This window comes from Spea bombifrons, chromosome 3 (assembly GCF_027358695.1).
Source record: "Spea bombifrons isolate aSpeBom1 chromosome 3, aSpeBom1.2.pri, whole genome shotgun sequence".
In the NCBI taxonomy this organism is placed as follows: domain Eukaryota; kingdom Metazoa; phylum Chordata; class Amphibia; order Anura; family Pelobatidae; genus Spea; species Spea bombifrons.
The window spans coordinates 78,811,889-78,836,917 of record NC_071089.1 but is presented as its reverse complement, the minus strand read 5'-3'; the positions used below and the strand labels follow the sequence as shown (position 1 = coordinate 78,836,917).

Below are 25,029 nucleotides of genomic sequence, written 5' to 3'. Positions count from 1 at the left end.
TACTTAGAATAAAAAGTAAATTGCTTTTATTTGAGTTGGTGTTATCATATTGATATAATATATAGATGAGCAAGCCCCAGCTTGTACTCCTTTTTTTCACTCAGCGTATTGGCCCTTGTGTGGGTCCGTACAGGTGTTAATGAGGACTTTCATTATGTTTTGGTTGAGTTGAGCTATGTTCTATCTTGGCTTGTCCCTTTCTATTTTATTTATACCGTATTTGCTCGATTATAAGACGCCCCCCCAAATCTGAATATTAATTTAGGAAAAAAAGAAAAGCCTGAATATAAGACGACCCTACAGGAAAAAAGTTTTACCAGTAAATGTTAATTCATCTAAACTATTTTTTTTTAAATAAAAGCTATGATTGAGAAAAATATTTTGGTTTTATTTCCTTCTATTTTCCAACCTGCCCTCCAGTTATGCACATCTGCCCCAGAAATGCCTTATACCCCCTATATGCCACTGTGCCCCATGATATGCCTTTTAACCCTCTAAATGCCACTGTGCCCCATGATATGCCTTTTGACCCCCTATGTGACACTGTGCCCCATGATATGCCTTTTGACCCCCTATGTGACACTGTGCCCCATGATATGCCTTATACCCCTATATGCCACTCTGGCATTTAGAGGGTTAAAAGGTATATTATGGGGAAGAGTGGCATATAGGGAGGTTTAAGGCATTCAGGAGGCAGAGTGGCGTATAGGGGGTTAAAAAGGAATTTCTGGAGGCAGAGTGGCATTAAGGGGGTTAAGCCCCCCAAAAAAACTTACCGGTGCTTCTGACTTCCCTGTCATGTAGCCGGGGCAGTGTGTAGATCCCACGCACTTACGCTGCAGCCGGAAGAAGGCGTGGCTAACAGCGGGGGTTGTCTGCGTCCATCGCGCAGACCTTCCACGACTGTCAGTGATCAGAGTTCCCGGCACCGGTGCCGGGAACTCTGATCTCTGACACCCGGGGAAGGTCTGCGCGATGGACGCAGACAACCCCCGCTGCTAGCCACACCTCCTTCCTGCTGCAGCAGAAGTTGTCTACGCGAATCGCGTAGACAGCTACACGCTGCCCCAGGTACACACCGGGGACTCAGAAGTACCGGTAAGTGGGGCGCAGGGGGGGGGACATGAGGATCCAGGTCCCCTCCAGCTGCGGGGGATCTGGATCTTAGTCTCATAGTCAGACCTATTTGAGGTCTGATTATAAGACGACCCCGATTATAAGACGAGGGGTATTTTTCAGAGCATTTGCTCTGAAAAAACCTCGTCTTATAATCGAGCAAATACGGTAATACACGAAATAAAAAAATCCTAATTCAGAAAAATATGTTTTTTATGTAAATCTCATAAAAGGAGAACATTTGATAACAATGGATTGGCAGCAATTTGCATGATATTACTTGTACTAACCCTCATATCGATGTAGGAGGTAGATGGGGTGTTTTTAATAACTTTATAGTAGCAATGGTATGTTATATGGAAGAGGTTGAGTTTATTGACCTGTTACAGCGCCAGGGCGCCGTGGGCAGCCACGTGTGTAATAAATTTAACCCTGACATCCTGCTACACAGGATGCATACAGTAATGTTGTATATCAATGATGAAAAAAAGTTAGCCATTATAGGCAATCTTAATATACCTGGGTGCCATTCCCTGCATAATAAACACTGGGTTTATTTATGGCAGAGCTTATGAAGTCTTTTACCACGTTCAAGGAGTCTGGGTTGTTAGGAGTCATTCTATCGTTCAATCCAGTGCAGCTATAAAAACATTGTATTTATATCATAATTGTTATTGTACTTAAAATAGGCTATGTTTTAAACGCTTTTTGTTAAGTGATATGCATATTAAAGAGATTTTGATGGAGGTTTCTCTTTAGATTGTTTTAATACTATATTGAATGCTATTTTTACAGAGGACCTCCCATTTAGTGGTAAACTCAGCAACCAGACTATAGCATAAAAAACAGAACCTATGATGTCAAAAAACAGCTGGGAGGTAAGCAATTGAATTAAGATGCTATTCTGATTTACATAACAAACATAGCTTTGGTGGAATAGCATTTTGCTATTCTATTAGTACATTTTACTCCGTAGAGAACGTATGTGCTATAACCACATTGAAATACTTAACGGAAGAAATACAAGACATTTACATTTATAAATATCATATTTTTTTCCAGCTTTTGAAAGAAATCCTTCAGATGAAAAATTTATTGTTGGCATTTAAGAAAGGCATGTCCTCCCAACCTTTTGTACCTCTGGTATATGAGTGTGTTTTTATTACACTTTTTAGAGGTATTTTTTGTTAATGAAGCTGTTAGAATTGATATTCAGTGTCTCTGTGCAATGACTGCAAGTTTTGATGTGTACTGCATTTGCCTCAAGCAATCAGTGATTCTGTACAATATTTATTGTATAGAATACTGGAATGTTTTTGTAAAATATATTTCATTTTTACAAATACCTAATATAGATGCAAATGTTTGTTTCTATTCATTATAAAACTGTATGACAATGTTGTTTATTAGAACATATGGAAAAATGATGAATAATTAAATTTTAAAGTAATTTTGGAAACATATACTATATTAAACATACAAATGCAATGCAAATATCATTTTACTTTATTTGCTTTATTTTTCAAAACGATACTGAAATGTTATCGTAACCTAAGGTTTCACTCAGCCCTGTTCTGATTAAAAGTCCAATTGGACATTTTTGATTACTCTTTATCATCATCTTCTAACTGAAAGGGAATTTTGTAAAAAAAAAAAAAAAAAAACAACATATAGAAAATAAAGGCATAAACAACTACAAAAAAAATACTATGCTTTAGATGGTTACAAGAAAGGCACATCAGTTCATTTTTATTAAAATAAAATATTAATGTAGCTATAAAACTGAACTGTTATTAAACTGCTTTCATTTGTAGGGAGGCTTATATATTATATATTATCACCCGCAGTAGTTTTTATCAGCATGCCCCAAACATTTCAGGTGTCCCAAAAGGGACACCTTTGTTATGCTGTGTTGTTAGAGGAAGAGCTCTGGGCAGGACCATCCACATAACTTCCCTTTCCAGCCACTTTATGATCCAATTAAACAGAATGCTAGGGCATGATGTCATATACCAGTGCGCTTCCTCAATACATCATAAGGTTGTCATGGGTAAGCTGTGACTGAGTTCTACAAAACAAGGTACTTTAATAGAATACACAGCTTATTGGGCTGGCCAGAGGAGCTCTTCTGATCTCTAACCGCCTTATGCAATATTTGCCCACGAAAGAAATACAGGAGGCAGCTTGATGGGAAAGTTTTTGAAAATCTAGACTGTCCTGTTTAAAACAGGATACTTGGGAGGTATGTAAGTGATGCTTTTGAAATTTTGCTCAGTTGGGACCGCCATAGAGTCTAGATCTCAGTTTGAGTTATTAAATTAAACAAAATTTGCTCCGGGTAAAATATGGAGATTGTTCATTTATGCAAGTTAAACTAAAAATGGGGCTAAAACTACTTTAAACACTTTCTTGCTGTTCACATAACCACTGATCAGTAACATCATATGTCTCTTTTGTAACAATTTTATAGATCATTACATACATTAATCTTTTTTTTTTAAAGGAAGTATACTTATAATAATGACATATGCAAAGGCATTGGCACAAAATTGGTCTATATTCATAATAACTGAATTAAAATTAACAAAAATGCACATTATTATATGGCTTCCCAGCAAACCTGCCAAATTATACAAATACCCTGCAATCAGCTTAGTGTAAGCCAAAATACATATTCATTGGTAGTGCAAAAAAATCTTCTGTGTTTGTACACAGTTCTGCAATTGGTTCATTGTAATACTACTTTGCTTTTCTAATGTGTTAGACCTTTAGAATAATTTTAAACACAATCCTTAATGCAGGGCTTGACAAATTTGTTGTGAATCTAGGCGCCAGGTAAAAAAGTTAGGAGCCAGGATTTTTTTAAACTAACAGTTGGTTAGGAGCGATCCGATCATCATCAGCCCACTTTCAGGTCAGTGCTGTTTTTTTTTTTTAATTATTTTTTTTTAAACCTTTCAATGCTGATGTTCCATTGGAGCACAGCATTGACTGATATTTAGTCCCCACAAGCTTGTGGGGACAAATGTTAACCCCTGCAATGCCACGAATGTGTCATACACAATTGTGGCATTGAAGGTGTTAACGCTGCACTGTCGTTCTCAGGGAGCGATCAGGCAGCAGGGGGGTGTTGTGTCAGGTCCCCACAAGAACCCAAAGAACCCTCTCCCCTGTCCCTGAAGCTGCCTTTGGCAGCTGGGACTCAATTGCTGGTCTATAGACCAGCCATTGCAGGGGGGAGTCTCTTTGATGACTGCTGTAGGCTTCCATGCCTACAGGAATCATCAAAGGGCTTATGGGGGCTCGTTTTTGCTGTTGCTGGTCTGCCACCAGCAGCAGAGCCCCGTACAAAACGGGAATTAACCCCTAAATGCCCCGATCACGGCATTGAAGGGGTTAACGCTGCACTGTCGCTCTCATGGAGCGATCAGGCAGCTGGGGGGTGTTGTGTCAGGTCCCAATCAACAAACAACCCCCTTCCCTGAAGCTGCCTGTGGCAGCTGAAAACGCGATTGCTGGTTTTGCAGCAACCGCGTTTTCAGCCTACAGAATCACTCCGTGGGAGTGATCACAGGCTCGGGCTCAGAGTGGCTGTGCTGCCTGCCCAGACTCCTGGGCAGACAGCAGCAGCGCCCCCGTGTGGTGACTCAGCCTCTTACATCCACAATTTTTTCTGGATGTAAGAGGCTGACAAAACCTAGGCGCCAGGACAAAATTCTCTGTCGCCATGGCGACCTGGCACCTGGGATTTGTCGAGCCCTGCCTTAATGTAAAACACAGATTTGTCAAAAACAAGTAAAACAGAAAAATCTGAGGTAAACTCTGTTGCTGTATTTGATGATAAGTGACAACTCTTCATGATTCTTAACTGCACTGCTCATAGTTTTTCACACAATCTCAAAAATAAATTCCCACTACAACTTATTGAGGTGGAATGTGTTGAAACAGACTTGTATCACGTTTCTGTAATGCAGATTTCAACATTAGAGATACAGAAAATAGACTTTGACTGAACATAAGAACTATTCTGGCCATCTAGTCAGCCTACTAGGATACCGGAAGCTTAGCCTTGAGGCTGACCAAGCCGTAGCACCCATGAAGCTGCAGAAGCAAGTTTTAGATTTTGTCCCTTCAGCTGCTTTGGCGGCCGCGGTCACAGCACACATAAGCCAGTCAGTGCCGCCCTGGATATGACATCATATGCTGCATTGGGCTGACTGGCAGACATCAACCCATGGTAAAAGAGAGGTTGCTCTCACAGTGTGTGGTTGCCAGAGAGAAAGCTGTGGATGAGCTAAACTGGTGCAAGAGGGAGGAAGTGAGCTAGTAGATGGCAAAAACAATTTGGGGCACTGACAATCTGTTTGGGGACAAATATGGCACAGGCAGGCTGCTTGGGGGCACTGACAAGCTGTTTTGGGGCAAAGATGACACAGACACATTGGGGGCTATGATGTCACAGGCAGGCTGCCTGGTTGTAATAATGCAGTTAGGGGGCACAGACAAGCTAGGGCAAAGGTGGCACAAACAAGCTGTTTGGGGGCAAAGATGACACAGGGAAGCTGTTTGGGGCAAAGATGGCACAGACAAGCTGTTTTGGGATAAATGTGGCAAATCACAACTGTTTGGGGACAAACTTGTCATTCTTGGGCATGTTACTTGTGAAGTCAGGGAAGGGCAATTGTCGCACCGGAGCCATGTGTTAAATTGTATTAATTAATCAAAATAATTGTTGAATATTGTATGACTATGAAGGGGGCATGCCAAGGGAAATGTATTAAAATGATGGGGGGGAGTAGAGAGATGATAAGAAGTTATGTTAGGGAATATGAAGATGGAGTGGGATGATTGTGGTGTAATATGGAGTGATAATGGTAATGGATGGAAATTAATGTGGGGAGGGATATGATGATGGGGTATGAATATGGTGTTTGGGGGATAATGATTGTGGTTAGGTATTGGAATGTTGGGGTATGATGATACACTAATACATACATACACACACTTACATACAGCCATTCTAACACCATAAACATACATGCAGAAACATATAATTACAGAAACATACACACTAATAGTCATTCAAACACCATACACTTACATATACATACACAGACCACTTTAACACTTTTGAATACATACACACACACACAGCCCATCCAATACCATACACTTATACATACACCAATTAGCCATAAGATTATGACCGCAGACAGGTAAAGTGAACAACACTGATAATCTTATCATAGCACCTGCCAGTGGGTGGGATATATGAGGCAGCAAGTAAAGATTTTATCCTCAAAGTTGATGTGTTAGAAGCAGAATAAATGGGCAAGCTTAAGGAGTTGAGTGACTTTGACATTGGATGGCTAGATGACTGGGTCAGAGCATTCTCCACAACTGCAGCTCTTGTGGGGAGTTCCCAGTCTGCAGTGGTCAGTACCTATCAAAAATGATCCAAGGAAGGAAAAGCGGTGAACTGGCGACAGGGTTATGGACGGCCAAGGCTCATTGATGCACTTGATGAGGTCAAATTCAACAGATGAGCTACTGTAGCTCAAATTGCTGAAACATTTAAATCTGGTTCTGATAGAAAGCTGTCAGAACACACAGTGCATCACAGTTTGTTGCAGTGCACTATCCACTGTGCTGCCAGGGGTAGAAAGGATACAAATTAATAATGGAGGCAACAGCTGTGCAAAACTAGGATCGGGGATAAGGGGTTACTTTAAAAAACATATTCAATATTAGCAAAACAATGTATTATTAAACAGAGATTTAAAAAAGTCATCATTAAGGGTATACCTGATGCTTATTAAATGAAACCAAAAATGAAATGAAAAATTCTTACTGTCTGCAGTAATGAATGGCTTGCAATTTTTTTGGTAACATTGAATAATGAATTTAAAAATGAATCTGATATCTTTTTATTGATTTTCTGTGTTCGTTTTTTATACTGTGTTTCCCAATTGCCTGTAATACTTTATGAAACGCCTTTTTTTAAGTACAGATCATACATATATAAATGGTTTATATGGCAAATTGTTTGAATCATCAGTATATTAACATTACAGCTAGATTACATAACTTGAATTTCAAGTTGTGAATAATTCAAATAGTATATTGTTTGGAATGATTTCTAATTTCACAAACAACAAACAAAAAAGGAATCTTTCTTAAAGTGTTACCTGCGTTGATTGTTTTTATTTTTATTGTTGTGCATATGAATAATTTTGTCATTAATTTGTCTAGTCTTGCTTGTTTGCAATATTCCTTAATATTGTGTCACAATATATTTTTAACATACATTTTTTCTATGTGCCATTGTCCATTGGAATGCAATCGTATACAATTACTTTATCCTTGGGCTTGCAGCATTAAAGTCTTTATGTGGTCATTAGACCTTGAAGATGTTGCAACCATCTGTCATTAAGATAATATTTTTTTGTTTCTTATTCCCTGTTGGAATATATTACCCTATAATGTGTTACTATAAGATTTTAAAATAAATGGTTCCACCTGTCCTCTGGGTCATTTAAAAGCAATTGAGGTAATAGTATCTGCTCCATGACGGGATGCTAATACAGACATATACACACAATAACACAGTCCATGTCTACCAAATGAACTTTGGACCAACCCTTCATTAATTAGTCTTGATAAAAAATACTAATGCACAAGGTCAGAAGAGAATATTGTACAGATGTTGTTCTAAAAATGATACCTTTTCATATTGTAAAGTGATAGGAGTGTTAGAGTATTTAATCATAGTTTAAAACTGCATAGCTATAAAGATAGAATAAACATTAATATTTAAGAACTTATTGTTACAAGGAGAAATCCCATAGCCTTGGGATCCAAATCCAAAATCCAAATGGGTTTTTTTTTTTTGCCTTCTCTTGGATCAAAAGCAGGAAGGATAGAAAGGTTGAACTTGATGGACTTAGATATTTTTTTCAATCTAAATTACTATTACTTTACTTTAGATCTTTAAATTGCAGGTTTTTACAATAAATGGTCATGGAAGTGCAGAGGGAAGGCCCCCCAGGAAATTTAAAGATGCCCACTGGAGCAGCAACATGGGAGGGGAAACCATAAACTGTTTAGAATAGGTTAACTAGACAGAGAGAGCAGAAAAAAACAACCTGGTAGTCAAGTAACTGCAGTAAAAAAAGCTTTTATTTAATTCTGTAATCCATTGCTGTCTAGGAAGAGACACAGTGTTCATGTTGCAGACACAAGGTAGTTTATTTCAAACATGTATTGTAGCTAGGATTCGTTGATATTCTAGCTGTTGAGACTACATTTCCCATGACTCTCAGGCAGTCTGGTACGTTAAGCATCATGGTAGAGTGAGTACTCAACAACTGGAGTGTCAAAGGCTAGCTTTTCTATCATTGTCATACCTGGGAACGCTCCGGGTTTGACCCGGAGATTGCTGGGTGAGCCCCGCTCACCGCCCATTTTTTATTCAAATGGGAGTGGTTCCGCCCACTGACATCACTGGGACCACCCGCCGACGTCACCGGGACTGCTGGCCGACGTCAGCTGGACCACCCGCAAATGTCACCGGGACCGTCAGTGTGCAGTCTTGGCTGCGTCCCACAAGGGAAGGCTCTGGGTAGCCGGAGCCCAGAAGATCCCAGGTATGATCATTGTGGGTTGGTTAAGCAACTACTTATGATTCTCAGCAATCCATTTGGTTGGCTGAAAGTCATGAAAAATGTAATAACAGCACTCCGAGTGCAAAATTTTAGCACAACTGCTCCAAACTGTCTTATTATGGTTCTAAGTCTTTATGTCCCCTTTTAACTATCATGTCACTACCCCTCTTTTTTGAAATACCTTATAATGTTTGCTGTGCATCATGGAACTACTTTACAAAACATTAACTTTTCTTGACTGCAACTCACACAATGTTGAGCAGCAAAATTGCTAGTTGATTATTATGGGAATAGTAGCTAATAACTGTAGATTGGGCTTTTGGGGGTTACACTATGTCTACAGGACAAACACTTAGTATTGTTAACTGCATTAACAATAATATTCAGCCTGCAATACTGCTAGCTGAACCTAATGGGGATTGTAGACCGAGACAGTTGTGTCTAACCTTTGTCACCCAGCTATTGTACACTAAAGTTTTCATGATGCACAGGTACATGCTGGTTTGTTAGTTACTGCTACCATGTTCATCCAATTTTTTTCTACTAACCCCTTAATGACAAAGACCGTACATGTACGGCCTGAAAATTCATTGTTTTCAATGGGTTTTGGGAGTGCCCACTGTCCTTAAGGGGTTAATGGGTAACTAACATCTGCTTCCCACCAGGAAACTCCTCTCCTGAGCCAACAAAGGAAGGCAATGGGAGAGGTAAGGAGGTATTGGGGTGGGAGTTGGGATGGGGAGGATATTTTTCCCACCCTGGAAAGAATCCAGCTGATGCCCATATAGGTAGCGGCGAGGATTACTATTACTAGCCAAAGAAATAAAATAATCGCATATGAGCACACTTATGCACACATACTGATGTTGCCACCCACCTGTAACTGCAATGTAAAAAAGTCAAGATAATCCATCAATAATTTGATTTTCATGATGTGTGTATTCACTGACTTTAGACTTTCGATGCAAAAGTTTCTGGGGCTAAGCTGGCCCTACATAAAACATAATTAGAAATCTGAAGGCTTTCAAGAAATTAACCACCCCTCTCACGCTATCTATGCATTATGCAGGACTAACTCATACTGTACTGTCCATCATAGTATTTTGACTTGTAAGTTATATACATTATAGTAATAAATGCACTTATGGAGAAGCACACATTTCTCTAATATCAGCAACATTTACTACTGTATAGCAGAATTTTTATATCTAAAAATTCCTCTTAGCATTCTAGATGCTGAACACTGAAGCTGATACCTGCGAAGAAACTGGAACAGAATAAAACAATAAATCACTGTGTATTTTTTCAGATTCTGTTTTCAATGCCCAAATAATCCCTCACTATTTTTTACAGGTGACTTTTACAGATTTGCTCAAAATCCTCTCCTTTGTTCCAGATCTATATTTCGTGAACATATAAACTCTGTTTTTTCCACAGGGATCTTGACTTAACAAGAGATAATCCACACAGCAGACTGCTTGTCAGTGAATTTGTTTATCCCATGTTGGGGGTCAGGAAACAAATGGTTCTCTGTGAAACAAAGCCACAATCTTGTTTAAGTGAAATATTAATGTATAAAAGGCTATAGGCATTGGAAAAGAGGTATGAGGGTGGGCTGATGGGGCTGAAACCCTACATTCTGAGATAGACATAGGTAATAGCGCTGACACGTTATTTCAAATCTAGCTTGAGGAAACAGATACATCAAGTAAAGCCTTCTAATTTTTAGCTTTAAAAACACTTAGTTCATTTTAGAGACAATGGACAAGGGCCGTAGTGGGGTAAAACCTCATGTGTTCTATGTAGCATTTATGAAATAGTAAATTTGCATATAAGAAACCAAGCAGGGGGGCTCAATCCAATTACCAGTCTAAAACATTATTTGTTTTAGTGGCGGTGCAAAATCCATGGTTTGTGATTCTAAAATCATCCCAGAAAAAAAGAGGACCATGGAAAGGGTGGATCTCTGCAGCTCTGAAGTAGGTACAGTAGTTTTCTCCTAAAGGTAAATTTACATGTAAGGTACTTAAATATGTGTTTATGATTGGTGAGGGTTCAAACTATTTTTTTTTTTAATTCCTCGTTTTTTGTCATTCAGAGGTTTCGCAGTTATTAATGCATTATCATTAATATTTACTATTACATTAAACTATATATGTAATTATCTGTAAAAGTTGTATTTCAGCTGCCATTCATGTGAATATAGACTATTTTTATCACTAGTTTAGCTTAATTGCACCTAATTGGTCAATTAGTTTGATCTAAAGTGGTTGTCCAAAGTGTTGCTTTGATGTGCTTAATCAAGTCATGATTGTAAAATGAAGATAGTATTCAATATGCGGAAATGGTCAGGTACATACCGTATTTGCTCGATTATAAGACGAGGTTTTTTCCAGAGCAAATGCTCTGAAAAATACCCCTCGTCTTATAATCGGGGTCGTCTTCTAATCAGACCCCAAAAAAATGGCTGGGGCCATGCAGCTTACCGGTCGCGAGCAGTGTCTCTTCCGTTAGAAGCAGGAGGACAGGAAGCTTGTAGCTTCCTCACAGAACTCTATCTCCCCCTCCCTCCTCTGGGGGCGGGGCCAGAGAAGTTGCTGGTACAGCCGGTCCCCTGCAGAAGTCTTCGAGTGAGAGATCTGCAGTTCAGGTAAGGGGGTGGGGGAGGGTTTTTGGGTAAGTATGTGTGATTAATGTGTGAAGTATGTGTGATTAATGGAATGAATGAGTATTTAAATGTTTGTGAATGTGTGTTTGTGTGTGATAGCATGGATGTGTAAGGGGGGTGGGGGTTGTAGCATGGCATAGGGAGGCTGTAATCCCACTACTATCATCCCCAGGTTCCAGCATGTACTGGCTGCCTTGGCTTGATAGGAGTGTGATTGCTGTTAGCAGCAATCACACTCCTATCAAGCCAAGGCAGCCAGTACATGCTGGGTTAAAAGGCATATCATGGGGCTGAGTGGCATATAGGGGGTTAAAATGCATTTCTGGACCTCCAGAAATGCATTTTAACCCCCTATATGCCACTCAGCCCCATGATATGCATATATACCTCCAGAAATGCATTTTAACCCCCTATATGCCACTCAGCCCCATGATATGCCTTTTAACCCCCTATATGCCAGAGTGGCATATAGGGGTATAAGGCATATCATGGGGCAGAGTGGCAAATAGGGGGGGTATAAAGCATTTCTGGAGGCAGAGTGGCATAACTGGGGGGGCAGGTTGGCAAATAAAAGGAAATTTAAAAAATATATTTACATGAATTAATATTTACTGGTAAAACTTTTTTTCCTATAGGGTCGTCTTATATTCAGGCTTTTTGTTTTTTTCCTAAATTAATATTTTGATTTTGGGGGGTCGTCTTATAATCGGGGTCGTCTTATAATCGAGCAAATACGGTATATCATGGTCAAAAAACATATGTATATACATTAAATTATTATCCTAATCAACAAGTAACATTATCAAATAAAAAGTAAAACACATGTTAAGACAATGTTTTTATTAGATTATCTAGGTAATTGATAGCTTGATCTTCCGCACAGGATCTTTTATTATCATTAAACAATGTACTAGTTCCTGTATTTGACCTTGTAGGTGTTTGAGCATTGAAAGTATTTGGAAGCGTTCCAGAAATGCTTTTCATCCTAGGTTGTACTCGGGCTATCAATTACCTATATTGTTATGTAAGATTGTGATGCTGGTTGAAGTGCTTCCAAAGTCTCTAGATGTCTCTGTCTTATAATGAAGCCAATGGCTTCTGTTCTGTAGTTTAACAGCAAATTATTTTGTGACAGGCAGCTGGACTTAGATATTTATCAGGCGTGAATACAGGGGCATAAACAGAAAACCACCCGGTGTGGAAAATTGCAGTTGCGACCCCTCCAACAATAATCGTTAGTCTCCTGAGTGAATAGGAGAAGATTAATGCCCACGAGGATGCCGAATAGGGCTAGTCCTAGCTGGATTTTTTGAGTTTAAGGGTGGTGCTAAAGGGAGGTTATTTAAGGACGTGTGTCACTAGATCAGGGGCCATTTTGTGTTTTACCTTACCTCGTGTAGTTTTCTCTTACCTCTTTGTGATGCTGTGTTGGGTGGTGTTAATTTCTTACAGTCACAGGAAGCTTATTAGAAATTGAGAGAGGTGAATGCTCTGGGGACAGCATTTGGTGGAAGGTTCCTGGTGGGTGGAGCTTGGAAAGGTGTGGGTTTGGGGATCCGGGTATGTCCTTCCCTATGGTGGTGTCTGGATAGCTTGGTAAGCTTAAGGGGGTTTTTCTGTTTTTTTTTTTTGTTATTTATTCTTCCTAATTATCCGTTATTTGTTGTAGTTCAATTTGTTAGTCATTGCCCTGTTAACGTACCTAGGTTTTGATTTGAGGTGGCAATGAATAGGTTAAAATAATACATCGGCTGTGGCCTTTTGAAACCCAAATTCTGGCGGTGTGTTGCTTTTGGGGTAGGCTAACCTGGGTTGCGCCTGGCCCAGGAATCGGTACACTAGTCATGACATTTGTACAGCATACATTTTCGATACCTAAAAAGGTATGATACCATTGAGAGTAACAGTCAATATACATTTTAATACATTTTTAATGCCATTTTTAATAATCATGTCTTTTGTATTTTTGCTTTTGCATTTATGGTGTAGTAAATAATATAATTTATAATTTATATATACAGTATATTATATAAAAACATACATTTGCGCCTAACATCTGGCAGTCCCTGTCTGCCCAGGATCAGTGCTCCACTATGGCTGTTGCTGCTTTTCTTTCACTGTCCTTACTCTAGGGGAAATCTTTATTTTTAATATTTCTAAAACTTTGGTGAAATTCAGTCCTGCTTCAAGGGGTTGCATGTGCCTATCATCTGCCACAGCCTGTCTGCCCAGGCCCAGAGCTCTACTACTATGGTTACTCCTGCTGCTCCTCTTTCACTGTTCTTACTCTAGGGGATTCATTCTTATTTGTTCTAATATATGGGGCTGCATTTGTGCCAGTGTCTACCTACTCCCAATGCCCTGTTTCTACTGCTTCACCTTCGTTAGGGATAAATTAATCAAACTGGTCCAATTGTTGGAGAACTTGAGTCCCATAGCATGCTGTTGGATGTGTGTATCCATTGATGAAGTGTTGGTGTTGCTGGTGGTGGTGGTCGTGCAAAGAGAGTATGGATCTCTTTCTTTATCTTGAGATGGGGCTGCTGTAGGTGAAAGATAAGTCTAGAAGGTCAGGGACCTCCCACTTTAGAACCACCCCCAGAAAGCTGAACAGCCTGAAAATTTAAATGCAGCAAAAACTAAACAAATCAATTTGCCTAATATCGTATCGTCTAATATTTATGTATATAATGAAAATACTGGTAATTAAGTAATATTTAAAAGCAAAGTACACTCTTCACCAACAAATACAGTAAACTGCATAAGGAATAACACAACTTGTCCAAAACAAGTAAAAAAGCAACTGTCTTAAACCCAATTCTACAACATGCTGGGCTCATGGATAATCCAATGCCTTGCCTAATTTGTCAGCAATATTTTCTGATTTATTATTTGCACTGTCCATAACTAAGAGGTTTTCCTGGCAGTGTAAATGTGCACAGTAAACCCCATTTAGGCATAGTATTTCAAGAATTAAAATTCACACTGATAACGTACAGCAGTCTGTCACTGTTAATGACAAGTTAAAATAATGTCAGCATACTTATTTGTCTATGCCTTTCCCATCCTCTTCTAAATGCTGATTGTCCAAAGCGAAAAAAGTAAAGAAGAAACTCTACAGGTTATTGGGTTATAACCATCAAAGTGACCTATAAGTCATTTCTATATACCCTCTCACTTTACGTTATCAAAGAGAGCCAAAACTGGTTGATATGACACCAAATTGTGGAAACTGAATTAACAATTCCTTCAAAATGTCTGAAATTTTGCCATTCATTTTTGTTTGTTTTGGCAAGGGCCCTCCTTGTTATTGGAGACTGGTACGAAAATGTTGTTAAAAGGTTAAAAGTCTAATATATATATATATATATATATATATATATATATATATATATATATATATACAAACACAGAAAAAAACAGAGGAAGCTAAGCACTAATAAATTAAGAATATTTTAATTATAATTTCAGTGCGGAAAAATCAGAAAATGTTTGCAGAAGAAAAATGTATCAAGTAAAGATATTTGTAATTGTGATTTTCTAAACAATCTTACTAATGTTAATTTATTCTTTTAAGTGCTTTAAATTGGATTTATGCTAAATGTAAAAACCATCTGTGAGTATATTTATGTTTTTAATTAAACATTTCATACAAAGCACGCTTGTTAATACGCGAAAATATATCGTTACTATGTGACTTCTAAACATCTCATTTATGCATGTTTTTATATTTTAAACTCAAAACAGATGTATACGTCTGACAGATCTAAAAAGCATCAATGAGTACAAACTTTTCAGTACAATTTAAAAAAAATCTATTTTTTCAGTATGTTTTTTTTCAGAAAAACATGTTACCATTTGCAATTCATTAGAAATATTCATCAATTTATGCTAATATAGTCACTATCCTGAGAACAAAATTAAGACAATTGTGTTTGCATTCCATGTTAATGCTTATTGCTATATTATGAAGCATTTGTGGAGTGGGGAGCTATGCATATTGGTCTACTGGGTATAAAAAAATATCAAATATCAAACAGGCTTCCATAAACATGCCTAGAAGGCATCTATCAAGCAAACATACAGTAATATTTTTATACACTTTGTTTTGCACATCATTAAGTATTACGTTTACATTTGTTAATAGACAGGCAGAAAATAGCATTTCCTACCTGACTTTTAGATTTCCTTGTTGCGGCTGTCCATCAAAAACTGATAATATATCAAAATCTTCTTCCAGAGCAAAGATGAGAAATGACAGCTGTATCCTGTTTCGTTCTCCTGTTATTATTATCCATGTGCAGTTGGCATAGTTTGGATACCCATGTGGAAATCCCGGGCTTTCTATTGTGCCATTTGGACCCTGTACTAAACCCCCACAATTCTGTCCTGTAATAAAAGGAAACACAAAAAAACTTAGTCAACTAGATAAGCCAGCCAATAGAAACATTTCCGAGAATGCTGCTTCCTATTCAGTATTACCATAAACATATTAGTTTTCATTATAAAAAAAATTACATGAACTATGGAAAAATCTATAATAAAATAAAAATGTATATGCAGCAAGGTGTCTGTGTATGGACAGCTGTTGTCAAAAGTGCAACACAGGACTGGCCTAGTGTGGTATTAGTATTAACAAAATAGCCCCATGTCCAAATATGCTACTTACAGGAAGAATCTTTAAACTACAGTAAGGAGAAATCCACAGAGCCGGTGTATGATGAATGAAATCCATCAATCTGTCTCAAACGAATCTCCACAGAACATCCACAACCACACTCCAGAATATATACCACAAATTGTCTGTTATATTCATAAATTGGATCTACCTTCACTCTTTTTGATTGTACTGCAAAATCATGATGTCTTGATGTAATTTTAAGAATATGTGGACACCTGGTACATCATTTTTGAGCATATTTGCGAATCCCTTTTTAGTGAGTCATAACTAGAAGTAGATGACGATCTTACAGAGATAGACTTGATAGACTGGGGCCCACTGTGTTTTTTATAGTTTTTTTAAAGTTTTGAGCACACTTGTGATTTTTTGGGGGAAGGTGATCTTCGAGGTCCTATTGCAAAATGTTCCAGTGTTTGGCCAGAATGTTCTTCATCTGTTTGGTTCCTTTGTTATATTTGGTAATAAATAAAATTTCCGAATTATGTTGTATATTGCTTTCTTTTGACCTATTCACAAGAGACGAATGAATAAATATTTCTCTTTGTTTATAACTTTGTTCTCTGTAGTCCGTGTCAAGAGTTCTTTCAGGAAATTCTTATAGGATATAGTAGGATCACAAGACAGCTGTTGATAGGTAGAGACGCGTAGCCTTCTTAATATAATCATCACAATTGTATATGACAATTGCACCTCTCATCTTTTTTCTCTTATAACAATGTTCAAATTATTGCTCAATTTGTTTAAGGCCTTTTTTCAATAGTGGTCATATTATTCCTATACTTAATTGCAGATTGACATATACTGCCAAATATAATCCTGCTGGAGTTGTAACAGATAGAAATTGGAGGTTAATTTCACCGCCTGGATATTTAGACACAGATTCGTATGAGATAATAATCTCATGCTTGGTAGTTGTTTGTTAAATATGCTACTATATCATTATGGAACCAATGGCAATGACTCTTCTGTAAAGATCTATGACTGGAAATACCTCTACCAAATATTTGTGTAGTATGGGATTTACATAGATGGATCATTTATACTAATAAGAGACACTCCAGGACTCATTAGGAGGCAGAGCATAACTGCTGTCTTATGCTAGGCTAGTCATTATTGAGAATGGCTATTGTCTCCTGAGGGGCAACTTTGTTTCAATGGGTGGTTTATCAAGGGACACAAGTAGTGCTTACACAGATGTACTTATTTTACTGGTACAGTAAGTAAGAATATGAGTAACTGACAATTAATGCTTCTAAAACCTCCCTAATGCTTCCAGTCTATGAGTGGTAGGACAGCACAGGAAGCTATTATAAAAGACATTATATATAAAAACATTCCCTCTGTAGAAATTTAAATCAACGTGTCATAATGACAATATAGTTTCTATTGTGTCAACAATGACCAGTATTAGATTGCTTTGGGCAAAGTAAAAAAAGTCAAGAGTGAAAAGAGTAGATCTTGTACAGTATGGTTTTTGCAGCAAACACGATTTTATGGATTCATTTTTCAGTTTTCAAATCTAGTGTAACATTAATGTATAGAAAAACACTTAGGAAGATTCCAAAAGAAATGACGATGATTAAAAATATTTTCCAAGAAAACACTTTTTTTTGTTAACAATTGATTTGCTTTTAAGGATTATTTTACAATAATCAGTGATTAACTCATTAGTTCTTAAAATTAAGAATTAAGGTAGGCAGCTGAAAGAAACAAAAACAATAATACAGAATACAATGCTAAGGTAGTCCCAAACCTAAAGATGTGATAAGAAATTAAGAAAATATTGGAATTCTTCCTAGACATAGTAATTTTTTAGACAGTTTCTGTGATGTATTTTTAAAGAATGGAATGGGAAAAGAAGCAATGTTTTATATTTGTGAGCTATTTCATGTAACAGTTATAGTTAAATAAATTGAGCAATCAACTCAGTTTCTCATAGTCAAAATATAATGTTTTCTTCTTGACATAAAGGTCATCTAATGTTACCTGACTACATCAGTCATATCTGATGAACCATTAATAGTGAAACAATATGCCGACTGTCTGTTTCATGGTCTGTTTCTTTGGATGAAAACGCTTATTTTTTTTGCACATTTTCCAGCATTTTTAAAATGTTTAAAAATATTTAAAAATATAGATTCATTTATCCCATGCCCATACAACTTAAACTGATTGCAGTATTTATTTTTCTTTCTCCCTACACACACAGACACGTGTACACCATACAGCTATATTCTGAAATTATTTCATGTTTTGTGGTAAAACCTATGTGTTGATGTATTTCAAGTTTAAAATAGCTGAATATGCTATAATTTTTAAAACAAATATACATAACTACAATAACAAAAAATACAGACTCTTGTGCTTCCTTTATGATTTTCATTGATTTATAAGAGGGACCCTTTATAACATCAAGCTTTTGTTTACCATATATCTATACATATATAAATTTCTGTTGCAAACTTCCTGGTGTGCTCCTTTTTTAATTTTTTGACATGGATGTCAAAAACATACATCATAAGATGTAAAATGGTAGTAATCATGAATACATTTACATGAAATTAGCAAGTACAGCTAAGTAAGCCCCCAACCCTTAACCCCCTTATTCACATACTCCTTCTAGCAGTGTTTTTGGGACGTAGGCCAGCTGAATCCAAGGGGGTGACCCTCTACCAAAAACTAAAGCAGATCAACTGATTGGGTGGTCAGGTTCCTTGGCGTTCCACTGATTAGTGGGCCATTCCTCTTGAACTCTGTTCTTCCCAACTGGCCTATATACACTATGGAGGACTATGTCTAGCTGTCACAGCCTCCGAAGTAAGAAGTACCCAGCACTATACACCCTTTAGAGATGGGTATGATGTTTATGATGTCACATTCTGGCACAGTACCCAAAATAAATACAGCATTGCCTCAGGGCATTGTAGTTACTTTCACATATACACAGTAAACACCTTATCTGGTGTGGCCCCTAGCTTCAGCCCTGCTCATGTCTTCAGAGCACAGGCCCTCAAACAGTTTTGTCTGGCTTAAAGAGTTTTAAATGGCCAATGGGCAGTTTATCTTCTGCCTGCCCCTTATCATCTCAAACACGTGTTTTAACCGAAATCCTTTCAACAATATGACGATTACAAATATTTTTATTAATGTGCACAAGTTTTATTTAGAAGTTTGACATCTTCACTTCTAGACTGCTTACCTTCTATTATGAAGTGTGTAAGACACTAATGGCTATGACATTTGAAAGCAATTTGGGTAATCAAATATCAATGCTAATGAAAAGTAAATTGAGTCTGTCTTACATGCAGCTTAATTATAAATAATTAATATATCTTTGCCTTTGAAGTATAGAGCATCCTACACAGAAAATGTAAAGGCAAGATGAATCAAAGGTACATGGAGTCTCATACATTTACATTAGATATAAAATATCAGCTGCGATCATTATAGTCTACAATGTAAATCCATTATGACCTGCAGCCTTGTGACATTAGTACTTCAAATTATGTGGTATTTAAAGAAAACAATGACATTGCACCATAAACACCAAGGCCATTTAAATATGTATAATACATATACGTTTTGTTGAAATGAATTGTACTTGTTAATTCATAATATTTTACTTGAGATGGCCTGACATCTGAATGATAAAATTATGATAAAGCACACTTCACCTACTTGCCAGATCATTAGTCACTGGGCTTTGATGGGTAGTTTTATGAGGTAAATACTGCATTGTTAGAAAAGTAGAGGTGAGACGTTGAGTCTACTTTCCTAGATTAGCAATGCTAGAGCATCAATGCTTCAGAGCATCCCAAGCACATGTCTCACTAATAAGAGTGTTTTAATTGACACAGCTGAAATGCACCTAGGCAGTGGTCCTCAAGCAGCATGAGAGGGCCTCTATGATTGAGGTAATAGAGATGGTCAAGGCAGCAACAGCAAACCCTGCAACACTGCATGACAAGAGCATGGAGCCAGTTAAGTGCACAATCATAGACCCCATTTATCAGATGGCTCACAGATAATAGAAACATCCATGGCAGATACGTGTGCAGATCAAACACCCCATGACGACTAGAATAGATTCCAGCAGAGAGGTAGGACATGGCATACCATAGCCGGGAGGCAGCCTCCTGTGGCAGAATGGCTCCCCCCACCAGAAGAGAACACCTAATTGTTAAATGCCAATGGCTCTCCTCTGACCAGATTTTAGTTTGCAGTCTTTTAAAACAGCTTATCCCAGTGTGGTATTAATCCACTTCTTATTCGTGTAAGGTGGAACATAGACTAGAAAAAATGTATGCACTTGTGTTCTGTAGCATTTGCCATATATACATTATAATATATTTTAAGACCTATAAGTCACTGTCTTTACACTTTTTTCTGTTATTTCCTCCTTTATTTTGTTCTGTCTACTTATCATCCTCTGTTATTCTTTATTATTTACCATTCTTTACTCTGATTAACAGTAACTCAACCTGATTATCTTTTCCAGCAGTGCTCACATGTTCCCTTCTTTTATCTGTATATGCTATAATTCACTTGTTTCTTTCATGCCTCTCCTAAATCCTACATTTCCACCTATCCCTATTCATCTAGCATCTTTCCATTTCATCATTCACTTTTTGTTTTCCTAAGCTCTTTAGAAATTGAATTGCAAGGAATTGTAAAGAAGAAATCCTTCCAACACTCCAGCAACATGACATTCACAAAGCATTTCACTTCATTAATCCTACAGTAATCTTGCTGTAAATGGAGTATTACAATATTTTCAAGAAAAAAAAAACCCAACAACCTCGCTAACATATGTTGATGGTGCTGATAGTAATGATAAATGCTATTGTTGCCCTGCTCTCAGACTGTTTACTAAATTATTCATGATAACTGATGGCTCTCTTTATAATAAAGCATGCCATTTGTCATTTATAAGTAGTGTCGTCCTTGTTAGTACAAAAAAACCAAAACCATTTGAAGTTAAATTGTCTCAAACACAGCTATCAGTTTTACATCAAAGGCGTAGGTGAAATATATATATGCTGGTTAGGGCCACGGAGGACACATTTAAAAATATTTTATCATGATAAATATCAGAATAATGTATATAGTTCAAACAAATAAAACATGCAACCCAACTTCTCTTTCTCTGTAGATCCATCTGCATTATTCTGGTATCTTGGAGTACTTCCTCAACAGGGTGAAGCCTCCGCATACAACATGGGGATACCCTATGCCCCATTCTTCCAGTTGGGGTAGAGGTTGTGGGCGGAATGCTGTGCCCTTCGCGAAACCACTCCAAAGAGGCCAGGATAATGCAGCAGAGAACTTGGAGAACAGCAAGAAGCAAAGAAGGTAGGAAGACATTTATTGACTTCATGAGAAAGAGAGAGAGAAAGTGTGGTAGAGGGCATCAGAGAAAGTGAGAAAAACAACAAAATGCAAATGAAAATTCAGAGCTTTCCTCATAAATTGTATTTGTTTCATTGGGACCCCTTCTTTGTTTGTAAGAATCCAAAAGCACAAGTCTACACAGTACCTTGGGGGAAAACCCTTAGGTGGCATTCTTACCCCCCGGCCCCACCTCCTTACTACAAAATATTTGAAAGCCCCTTTGGAAGGGCAGGGAGCCCATGCTATGCAGCCGGCAGGGCCGGATTGACTTAGGGGCTGATGGAGCTGCAGCTCCAGGCTCCTACCTTAAAATAGGCCCAGTCAGGACCGGACTGACCGGGCCTATGCGGCCTCATTAACGCAGGGCATACTGACCCATACTGCGACCGGGTCCGCCACTCTAAGGGGCCGGGAAGCCCCCACCAGGGCCGGCCTCACGGGTGTGCGGCCGCACAGGGCTTAACTTTATTTAACCTGGAGGATGTTAAATAAAGTTAAAAAAAAAACCCGATGTTTTAAATAAAAATGGGCTGCTCTTGCTTAAATACCCGGGCCTATTTTTTTGTTTCAGTCCGGGCCTGATTAATACCTTATTAATAGTGTAAAGCATTGATTCTTCTACATGGCTAAGTGGGTTTATGAGACATAGGCATGTGCTTTAATAATTTGGAATATACCTTCTGTATACTGTACAGATACAATATCCAAGCACACAGATAAAGAAATAAATAAATGAATGTTGCATTCTATTATCTCATGATTACCCTTCTGGCATTCTGCCAGTCTGTTTAGCTGTCCATTAATCCTCTTTAATTTAAGACACATTTCTGCTGAGGTATTAATTCTTACTAATTAGGTACCACTTCATTACAATGGACTGGAAAGATATTGCTGTAAAATACTGGGTCATTTAAACACATATTGGATGTTTCCTCTGAAAGTTCAAATTGGTTTTCAATGTATTTATTCACCTCTGGAGGTGAAACTGCAAAAATTATTAATCTCTAGGCTAACCAATTCCTATGTAACAATAGTTTAGCTGTCAGTTGATCGTTGAAGACTACTTTAGAAGGTGGACTAAGTCTTCCTCTTCTCATTTACTGTATATCATTAGATATATGCAGGTGTGAACTATGCAAAGAATTTAGCAGTCAACAAACTTTGGTATTTGAGGAAAGACCAGTAATTTGCTCTCACATTAGCTAAGGTACCCTAACAGAATATCTGTCATTGCCGGGCTTTCATACTGAATTGATTCTAAATGTATTTTTTTAAAAATAATAAAGGATATTTCTGGGGTATGACATTTGACAGTGATACATCTTATTTCACAGATCAGTGAAGTTTGGAGACTGACACTGAAAAGTTTTGTCCTATGTTATTCTCTTTTAAGTGCTCCCTGTAAGATTTGTTTTACATGTTTTGGTCAACACCTATGTCACATGGGCATTGTGCCTCCATTCTCGAAGTTACTATGAATAACTAGTAGAAAGGCATTCCACTCATAAATATTCTGTCCACTTCTCACCCCTTTAACCCCTTAAGGCAGAGTGTTTTTTTTATTTTTTTGTGTTTTAACATTTCTGCAGTGCTCATGTTTAGCTGTAATTCTCTTCTCTGTCATTTAGTGGATCCACACAAATTATATATTTTTTTTTTTAAGACAAGGGTTTTATTTCAATAATATTTGGTCATATCATCTAATTTGCTATAAAAAATATAAATTATGGTGACTTTTATTTGAACAATCTTTTACTCATCCATAAAATCAGAAATACTATTGCCAGCCTTTGTCAAACTTTGTGGTAGTGACCTTTTTGCATTTTTTTCACCTTTTGTACTTCAGGTATGAATTAACAGCTCCTCGTATATGTGTATGTCACCGTCAAACAACACCCCAATATGTGTTCAGCAACATCTGCTGAATACAGTTATTTCACCCATGCATGGGTTTGTCAGGTGGTTTTTAGTGGAGGTTGTGCTTTTTTTTGGAATTTTGACACCTGGACCAGTTTGTACGCTCAAGTTCAAAAATCCTATTACATTTTTAGAGTAGCACTCTAAAAAATATGATAAAAATATATCACTCTGTGCAACACTCCAAAGCTAACCCAAATGCCATCAAGATGTTTTGTACCTCTCCATACTTGGTGGAATAAGTAGTTACACATGGAATTCTTTTTGAGGTGCTTTTATTGGACTGTCCTAAAAATAGCTCATCCTTATTTTCCTGCTTAGGCCTCACAGCATACCGCCTATGATGATCAGAATCATAGCCCCTAGAAATAAAAGATTTAGTAATGTCTTCAGTTCTAACTACATCTTCATGATGAAGCTCTCCTGTCGCTGACCCTCCCCCCATTTGTTTCCTTTTTTTTTTTTTTTTTTTTGTACCTTATCTCTGTAAGTATAATATTGATGCATATTGGTACATTTTTTGTTTTTTTTGCGTATCATTTTCCAATATTTTTAAATAACGTTAAAATCGGATTTTTTAAACTTTTATCATGTTTTGTTGCATGTTAGAAAACACTAAATATACACGGAATCAGCAACCATCTTGAGTGTAGTTACTTTAATCATTAAATCTTTCAATTTTCCTTCAGCCAGAGGCAAAGATGGTTATTTTAGCAATTGTATCAACATTTCTGTCAGCAGCCCCAGGTCAAGAAAGCAAGCACTGTGTATTAAAAGATGACATAAACATAATTTGCTATTTTTTAATAGGCATACGCTCAAGGAACTTGCTGACCTTGATTGGTATGTCTTGATTTCCCCCCAAGAGGTCTGTTCTTTGCTTTCCATATATTTATTTTGCTTAGCTATGGCATTAATATTTATCCACATGCAATGTTATATACAATGAGTCAGTCCAGACCAGTTATGAAGCCTGGCTATATTCTTTTTCATAGTTACTTTCTTCAAATTTCCCTTTGGACTTATGTAGCATTTCAGTCTCAAGTGAGAGAAATGCTGCGTGGAACAGAAATGTTACAACTGAGCAAACTTGTCAAAACTAATAAGCAAAAAGTAGTCAATGTATTGCATCTGCCAAGATCTATTGAAAAAAAGCCATACTTTAATCAGGCCATTAAGACTTTTTTGTGACAATCATAGTGTCTTTTATAAGGAACCTATACCATGGCATTCTTTAGTTCATCAATATATAGAACTAAGCAAGCAACATTAGGAACCAATGCTAGGAGATTCACAAGACTAGATTTAATTGCGCACAAGATTACACGTGAATAAATGCAGTAGTTTCATTAGATTACTAAAGGATCAAAAGTCATTTGGACACTTATATAGTTTGCATTGATCATCTTGAATTTACTTTATATCTAACTCCACTGTAAAGAAAATGTAACTTTCCACAACAAAAGTTTTAGCAAGTTTTAAAGTTCACCATAACAAAATCATGCTGTACTTTAAAATAGCACCGATCTTATTGCAGCATAAATTATTTATCGATGAACAAGTGTTCATCAAGTAAAGCTATGGTAAGCATG

At 37.4% G+C, this 25,029-nt stretch overlaps 1 protein-coding gene across 1 annotated transcript in view; it reads right to left on the bottom strand.

Moving 5' to 3' along the window:
- Positions 1–25,029, bottom strand: part of CSMD1 (CUB and Sushi multiple domains 1) — a 645,996-nt gene that overhangs the window by 496,098 nt on the left and 124,869 nt on the right. The window contains exon 2 of the mRNA XM_053459630.1: positions 15,621–15,837. Coding sequence (XP_053315605.1) covers positions 15,621–15,837 — 217 coding nt within the window. The remainder of the gene's footprint in view (positions 1–15,620; positions 15,838–25,029) is intronic.